The 9,101-nt window shown below is 40.3% G+C and overlaps 1 protein-coding gene across 3 annotated transcripts in view; it reads right to left on the minus strand.

Moving 5' to 3' along the window:
- Window positions 1–7,637: 7,637 nt before the first annotated feature.
- The window catches only part of lg18h19orf67 (linkage group 18 C19orf67 homolog), a 14,813-nt gene continuing 13,349 nt past the window's right edge, over window positions 7,638–9,101 (minus strand). The window contains exon 8 of one of the 3 annotated variants that reach the window (XM_062027043.1): window positions 7,638–8,108. In XM_062027043.1, coding sequence (XP_061883027.1) covers window positions 8,097–8,108 — 12 coding nt within the window. In that variant the 3' untranslated portion in view covers window positions 7,638–8,096. Of the gene's footprint in view, window positions 8,109–8,465; window positions 8,604–9,101 lie in introns of those variants that run through there. The other 2 variants (XM_062027041.1, XM_062027042.1) reach the window with 2 other exon arrangements.

The raw sequence follows: 9,101 nt of genomic DNA on the forward strand, positions 1-9,101 counted from the left end.
CCTTTGCTTGTAGCCAAGATGGTGACAAATTAAGGGTAGTTGAGGTGCATCACTGCACAATCACCACTTGGGACGTTTTTGGAGTGCAGCTCCGGCATTTTTCTGTATTCCTTGTTGGAACGCACAAAAGATCAAATATGGAAGTTCACCAACTGAAACGGAATGATTCATATTCATAGTCAGGTATAACCAGAAGCTGAGGTAAATACGTAAATGTAACGCCATGGCGTGTTTGTACCAACATTGCATTGTTTTCGCATGTAATTCAAGTGGCCTCCTGTGTACATTTTTTTTCTCTTCATGGTCCTCGGTGGAAAGATTTTTGGACAATGAATGGATCTTCCCTCGAGCGTTGCTATGGTCACTTATTAACGCTGTCACACAGATTGTAGTTTTTTTTATCCCGGTGCAAAAAGATAAGTTTTTCCCAAGAGTTGATGACCCCGACCGACCTTCTCATCCAAGGATCAAACAGCAGCGCTTCAAGCAACAAAAAAGACGTTTGTAAAGGTTTAAGAAGGCCTCCCTGCACTTATAGGTGTGTTGTTGTTGCGCTGATGAGCATGTCTCTTACATAATGACTTGATTTTCATCTCATTTCTGTTGAGGTTTGCTGAATAGTTTGGCTGCGAGACTTCATCTACTGTTTGAAGCAGGTCTTCGTTGAGTCCTATTTGGGTCTTCAAAGCCAAGCTATTGTTTTGTGATGCATGGAGCGCTTTTGCATGTCTTTACTTTAAAATCACTGGTGTTTCAGCTTGGAACAGATTGCATATACAGGAAGTTGGCTGCTGTTTTTCCCACCCAAAGTTTTACTTTGTGTTCACAAACCTTCTGGTTTTGTGGGTGTAGATATTTTATTTGGGTGTAAGAATTATGCACATTTTTGCTCTCAACCCAGTCACCTCACCACCCCCGGGTTACCATTTTCTGCACTGTTTTCTCAATTTAACACTCTCCCTTTGGAATTAGGATTGCATACATACTGTATTCTGCTGCTGTTGGCTGTTTTCCTCTCACTGCTTTCTTCACTCTTAACCCTTGTGCAACACTATAGCCCAAAACGTGTTCGTTAAGTGATATTGTTGTTCATTTTGAAAGTTAGCGGTCTGAAACTTCGCCAGGTAGTTTTTCCACCCGTGATTTAAAAAAATAAATAAATAAATATTTATTAAAATGTTGTAAGAATAAGATATAGACAAAGTACACACAATTTCTCTTAAGACCTCTTTGTAACTGTTATCCTTGTATATTATTATGCTTTTACAATGAAAACCAAATTAATCTTTCTTGCTGAATGGAGAAAAAGAAAAAAAAAATGTTTTGGTGTAAATCGGCCCCTTAACCATCAAATGAGTCCAGAATACTATGAACATAATTCTCAGAGCTTTGAAGATGATCTTTGGCACATAACTATAGATCAATCCATCAATCATGGATCCATTGATATACAGTATGTCTGGATTGATATATCGATTGATTGATTGATTGATCGATCAATCTAGAATTACTATTGCAGCAACACATTATAACCTGTCTCACGACTGTCCAAACCCAACTAACGTACCCTATCAGTGGGTGAACAATCCATCGCTCGGTGATAGGAAAAGCTATCGATCCAGAGATCCATTGATAAATCGATCCAAAGGTATATTGATCGAGCGATACACCGATAGAGAGCGATAGACCGATCCAGAGATATATCGATCGATCGAGTGAGATAAAGATATAGACTTGTGAACTCAAACTTAAGTCCTGCCGGATTTCTATCTCATTCTAGCCCAGTAGGCACTGTAAAAAAAATGCCTTATTTGTCTGTCAAAATCAATATCACAAATATTTTTTTAGAAATGTTGCATATTTGTTAATAATAATAATTGTATATAATAAATAATAATGTTGCATATAATAGTTATTTTTTACAAAAAGGCCATGAATGTTTTTTTAATGATAAAATCTTTATAGTTAAAATATTTCAAGCGCCAAAAGTAAACCAATAAAATAAAAGTATGGCTAGTTTATGACACATTTATGAGCCTATTTAGGTCCTGAGTAAGTGTATAGTCAATGTTAAACTTGCACAAGGGTTAGTGGACCACAGAGCGTTTTTCCTTCACTTCTTTTGGCTTGCACTCACACCGCACTGCTTACCATAACCCTGCTTTCCCCGCTCCCAGGCCTCACCGCGCTGCCGCATCGACGCCATCACTCGCCACACGCTGAAGCTCACCTGGTGCTTCCTCGGCTGACCTGCGCCGACCTCCCGCCCAGGAGCGGTGGTGGCGGTGGGCAGCAGGCTCTCAGTCCCCAGCTGCGGCGGCTGGAGCAGCACCAGAAGCAGCTGCTGGAGCTGCAGCAGCGCAGGGAGCAGCAGAGCAGGCCGCTGGAGGGCGCCGAGCAGGAGCGGAAGCGGCGTGAGGAGGAGGAGCAGAGGAGGAAGAAGGACGAGGCGGAGGAGGAGATTAAGCGGAACAAGGAAGATGAAGAGACTGAGAGGAGGGAGCTTGAGTTGCAGCTGCAGCAGCAACAAGAAGAACTTAAGCAAAGGCAACAGATCATGCAGTGGCAACAAGAACTGGAGGAGTCCTCTAAAAGTCCGACTGTAGTGTTGTCGCCGTCCTCAGGTCTGTGCACCATCTATGAAGCTCTGGAGAACAGCGATGATGAAGGCCGTGAGGATGAGCAGAAAAGGGAAGAGAGTGTGGAGGAGAACATTGACTGTGAAAGACGGCTGACACCAAACGGAGATGACTCGTCTCAAAAGGTCAACGGAGACCACTCGTCGCCTTTCCCGCCCGACTCCCCCGAGCGCCCGCCCCCGCTGGACCTGGACTGGGGCAAGAAAGTGGACATCGTGCAGCAGCTGATCAATCAGACCTTGCTGCTGAACGGAGACGGCTGTTCGTCCCTGCTGCTGTTGCCGGGCGGCGCCGGGGGCACCTTGAGCCCCCTGGAGAGCAGCCTGTGGCCCAGCCTCCTGCCTCCCATCACCCCGCCCTCGGCCACAGTCACCTCTGTGAGTAGCTTCTCCCCAGAAACCGCTGGCAGCTCCCCGCAGGGCGAGTGGACCGTGGTGGAGCTGGAGACGCATCACTAGCAGGCGGTCCTCACAGATCCACAAACGCGGTGCTGTAGACTTTAGGACAAATAATCATGAAAGCTCTAATGTAACATCGACCACAACATTAGGTACACCTGCACAATCCCAGGTCCAACAAGGGATTTGATCTGATCAGGTAGTAATGGAAACACAATCTCTTGTGGGGTCAAACTCGTTACATTTAAACGTACAGACAATGTTTGCAAACAATGTGAACTGCTTGTCATACAAGTGTAAAAATAAGTTAACCACTGGCCATTGTAAGACATAAAAACTAATGAAATGTCAACGTAGGCACAAATGGGAAGGGATTTGTCATAGAAGTGCCTCACATTTGTCATACAAGTAAATTGTTTGATTTTTAATAATATTTATTAATGATTAAAGCACAAATAGGAGATTTGTGTCATTCTGAGTTTTAAATAGCACATCGTGATGTAACTAGTAATGGGTAAATGACGCCTCAGTGAGTGTGCGGCCCACTTACTGGCTGTACTGACGCGGAACTGATACTGTGTTTCATAATCGGGGCGGCATGGCATAGTGGGTAGAGCGCCCGTGTCAGAAACCTGAGGGTTGCAGGTTCGCTCCCCGCCTCTTACCATGCCGTTGTGTCCTTGGGCAGGACACTTCACCCTTGCCCCCGGTGCCGCTCACACCGGTGAATGAATGTTGAATGAATGATAGGTGGTGGTCGGAGGGGCCGTAGGCGCAAATTGGCAGCCACGCTTCCGTCAGTCTACCCCAGGGCAGCTGTGGCTACGAAAGTAGCTTACCACCACCAGGTGTGAATGAATGATGGGTTTTTAACATGTAAAGCGACTTTGGGTACTTAGAAAAGCGCTATATAAATCCCAGTTATTATTATTATTATTATTATAATGGCACTATCTGTTGTATAAAAAAAATAAGAGAATACAATTAATAGTAAGCAAATTTTTTTTTTTTTTATAAGAATAGGTGTGAAGAAAGGTATAGGAAATGTGCAACTCTGGTCAACAAGCCAAATCGTAAAGAGGAAAATAACATTCACCTTTATTGGGCACTATAGGATCCCTTACAATTTTTTAGTAACGCCATAAATTGATGCCAAACACGTAGCGTCTCCTTGCCAACTTCTTTTAGTACAAGCTGTCACTTTGAGCCGAAAGAAGCACTTCCCGATGAACCGTTTGATGCATCACGGTTGTATCGGTCACATGACCCACACATCGAGGGACACGGTATCACTCCTAGTCTTTCATAGTGGATCAGTGCTTTTAGTATGTTTGACCCATCACTAGCCATAACTTAAAACGATGTACAAAAAATACACATTAGTTTTGTGTGTTAGCGATTGGTGACGCTTACTGAGCTACACATTTGTTCAAAATCATGAATGATATGAAGACCACTTGTTTCCGTATCCCTGCCAGCAACAAAACGTATCTTTGTGTATTGGATCTCAATCAAATTGTGCAGGAGTACCTAATCTTGTGGCCTGTGAGTGGACTTAACTACAAGAAGTTATCTTAAATCAGGTGAACACATCCCTTTATGTCACGGAACACACAAATGGAATCATGTAGTCTGTCAACTATTTGAAGAGAGTACTAGTCAATACACTGGAGCTACTACTGTCATTTTATTTTACAACAAACTTCCCTTCACCAAAGGTCGGTAAGATAGTGTGTTTATAATGAAGTATTTCAGTCAGGCACTGATTATTTTTTAACTTGCTTATTTGTGTCCGTCTACTTTCTGTATGTTTAGGAGTGGAATGCTGCTAAGCGTGTTGTCCACCCAGAATGTGCTGATGTTGTTCATGGAGTTCCTTGCTGTTTTCATGCAAAAGTTAGTTGGAATTGTTGCCGTTTTTGTTTGGCTTATGCAACTATTACTTAACTCAACTGTGATTGGCTGTACGCGTTCACTCACGTTTGACCAAAAAGAGGACAAATAGTATAGAAAATGAGTATTTAGGATAGTCATCTCACTAAAGTTTAGAACACACAGATCTAAAATGAAGGTGAATTTGTTTCCCCCCATGTTTTTTAACGTTGCACATTTTTGATGATCATTTTGCGACATTTCTATTTTTGTCAGAGTGAAGCCGCAAAAAGTATTGTTTGTTTTTTAATCATATACTGTGTTAATGGGCTAAATGTAACAATTTTTAAGCATAAAAATGGCCAAATGAACCTAAACGTTTTAATACAACAGGAGAATTGGCCACTAGATGAGTCGAAATCAATTTAATACAACAGGAGAATTGGCCACTAGATGAGTCGAAATCAATTTAATACAACAGGAGAATTGGCCACTAGATGAGTCGAAATCAATCAAAGCGTGCTGTTCAGTATCGTGGCCAGGGATTCGCTTAGCCTCAGGCAGCGTTACTACGATGCAGGGCTGTTCAATTGGCAAGTTCAGTAAAAAAAAAAAAAAAAACTTGGAAAAGACTAACATTTTTGCAGTATGTCTATAAACAGCAGAGTTCTCCTGGTCAATTAAGTAGTTTTTTTTCCCCAAAAAATGTTGTAACTGACAAAAAAATCGAATGTCCACTGCAAAGGACGAGGGCTTTTTGGTATATACAAATTACTAGTGAATCAAGAAGTTCTTAGGTTTCTGGAAACGTGGCTTCCAAAACAATGTGGTTGTATATCCCTGCTATATTGGATTTCTAGGGTAAAGCTGACTTAAGGGTGTTATTTCATCTCTACTGGGCTCTGTGTTTTTTATGCTTTAGCTATGAAAATATTCGATTTATAATTCCTACTTTGTGGAAATTCATTAACCACGCTCAGGCCAGGAACGAATTAAAGTTGTTGTTATAAAAAGAAAAGATTTTTACATTAAAAAAAAATATATATATATATATACATATGTATCATTCTGATATGTATATCAGAATTGTATGAGTGAAGTTATAAAATATAATGAGAAAAAGGTGAGAAAGTCACAATAAAATTATTCTTAATTTTACCGTAATAAAGTTGTAGACCTGCCAAAAACTCTAATCGACTGTTTAGCTTGTTGGCATCCCACGTCGTGAGCCAACGATGGGAATTAAAGGAACAAGGGTGGAGTGTTATTGCAGCTGGAACCTATCAATGCCTTACAACAGTCATTTTTATTGCAAATGTTAATCCGAAATCAAAGAAGGTGTTGTCTGAGGTGGGCTGTTCGCCCTCTGAAAATATTGACACACCCAGCAAATACAATTCTACCAGCTTTTACAATCTGCTAGGGTAGATGTGAATTTTTTGTTTGTGTGCACGTCTCGCTAGGCAACGGCGTTTGAGGGTTTAGCATATAGCGTACGCTTGTACCTCAACACAGGAAACGGAACTCAAAACTGAAACAATGTTGACCTGCAGAGCAGTGAAAAGTTTGAACGTATTCAATAGTCAAAATGTGTTCACGTTGGCAGCTGTGATTTAGTAATATGTCCTTTTTGAGTACAACTGAATCAGTGTTTTTGAAAGTTTACATCTCTGTTAATCACACACTATTTTGATTACTTTTCTCTCTAAAAAGTATAAACACAGGTAGTATGAAAAAATCTACTTTTGTTTTTCTGATCAAATTATGACTTGCACAAATTTAAAACTTTTTCCTGCAATTTTGCTATGGAGCCCTTTTTAAAAATGGGGTTTGTTGGACTTAAGTTGAAGTCTGTAATCTGCTGAGTATCGTTCTTTCCGTCTGTGTTCCAAGTTATTTGTCTGCTGTTTGAGTCCATGCTGGTGAACCTTGTCCTAAGAGTAAGAGGATGAAGAGGGCCTCTCATTGTTAAGAGTCAGAGGGATTTTCTCAGGTGTTTTGTTTTTCTGCCACAATGTTGAAACACTAAATATGTAACAAACTATTAATGTCCAGTAGTAGCCAACCGCAATGTAGCCCGTCTGACATCCTCCCGAATTTTTCACACAATCCACTAGTGATGATTTTAAAAAAGAAAAGTGTAGCTGCTCTGTCTAGTGGGTGAATTCCTGTAGTTACTGTCATTAAATTCATCCAAATTAAAAAAAAGACAGTTTTCCCCTGTGTTGAGCTCTAATGTATTGTTTTAAACAAATAAGATAAGAATTTTATGTGAGACAACGGAAAGAGTTTTCTATCAGCAGTGATGTGTAGCAGCTTCCTGTCACGTTTTGTTTGCATTCCTGCACACTTGAATGCATTTCAGAGCGGTGTTGATTTTCACTTTTTGTGTTATTTAATAAGGGGTTTGTCAGATATGTAAATGTATTTTTGTATGAAATAGAATGTAGATTATTTTTTTGTTGCTGTAGTGAAATTTGCTTTTTGTACCACAATTTCTGAATAATCTACCATTTTGGAGTTTTAATTTATTGATTATGAATGGAAGAAAGATGTGTTAATTAGAATTGAATGTTTAAAAATGACAGGGGAATTAGGGGGCATGTATTTTTCATTATGGTTGTAAATCTGTGAGTGAGTGTGTGTGTGTGTGTGTGTGTGTGTGTGTGTGTGTGTGTGTGTGTGTGTGTGTGTGTGTGTGTGTGTGTATGTGTGTAATTCAACACTTGATGTAAATAAAATGTTCTTTAAAAAATACTGGAAGATCTTTTTAAACAATCTGAACTTTAGAACTGCACAAACATTTACAAGCACTTAGAAAATGACTATTCAAAATTGTAAACATACTGAGCGAGCACAATACAAAATGTGCACAGTTGAAACATGAATTATTTATACATTTTCTGGATGGCGAATGAACCAAACCGTAAGATTGTTGCATCAAAACAAACATTAGGGAAATGCAAATGGCTGAGACCGTGAACAAAGTTGGTGTCAGAACAGAATGTTGCACTAAACGGGGCCTGTATTACAAAGCAGGAAGTGCTGAATCAGTGCAAAACAATGTAGTAATGTTTACTCATCCTGCTGGAACAAGAGCAGCTGAATCATAAGATCAGTGGCTACGCGGCTCGATGGTTCTTTGCTGCCCAGAAACAGCAGCTTGTTGAAGGCAGCCTGAGGAATGTCACACAGGATCCTGGAATTAAAAAAAATTGTTCAGAACATCTGACTCTCGCTTCTCCTGCCTTGTTGTGTTAAGAGCAATCGACGCTGTTCGTATTTTATACATAACCCTAGACGCTGGCAATTATCAGGACTCAAATTTAACCATGGCAACTGCTGCGGCCGCCCTCGTCATTTGCCGTAATGCCCTAAAAAATTGACAAGCACCTACTTTTTACTTGTTAATGGACTAGGGATGTCGGTATAATAATTCACGATAAAATTCCAGACGGTTAATTTTTTTAATTTAATTTAATTGTTTTAATTACAGAAAAAAACGTAATTTATAAATGCATTTTAGGTAATACGAAGTCAGGCGCATGCGCACTTACGTCATTTGGCTTGATAATCATAGCAGACTGATGACACGGACTTTGCTTCGGAGATTTCCCCTCGAAGTAAACGGAGCCAAGCGCTTGCTTTAACATCATTTTCCCTCGCTTCCCAGCGTGCGTTAAAAAGCGCACTTCTGTGTTTAGGTGGAGAGAGGTGTGGACAATATTAGAGACAGACGCACTTGTCCCCACACTAAAAGTATACAGCAAAGGAGAAAAACTATTTGTTTTATTTTGTAAATACAGCGTCCATCAGCTGTTGTGACTGAGTTAATGAGGTGAGGTAACATGCAGCAGGTGATGTGTCGGGAACGTTGTCACAACTTGTTTGTAAAGTCTTTAGTTTGTTTACTGGGATGTTCACTCATCCTTTATTTAACTGCAAACTGTGTCAGTGTTCAAATAACATCAATACTGGCTAAAATGTTTTGTCATCTCACCGAACTGAACAAAGGCTGTGAAGAGTGTGTATTCGTTGTGCGAGATATCACTTTATTTTTGTTGGCCAAACTGTTGTACTGAACCACAAGGAGGCGTTGGAGAGGAACAAAGCTTGTTTATTAGATTTAATCTTCATTAGCCAAACTGCTTTGTGTTCTATTTTGATATCAAAAAGTAAATGCCATGTTTTT

This window comes from Entelurus aequoreus, linkage group LG18 (assembly GCF_033978785.1).
Source record: "Entelurus aequoreus isolate RoL-2023_Sb linkage group LG18, RoL_Eaeq_v1.1, whole genome shotgun sequence".
NCBI classification, from domain to species: domain Eukaryota; kingdom Metazoa; phylum Chordata; class Actinopteri; order Syngnathiformes; family Syngnathidae; genus Entelurus; species Entelurus aequoreus.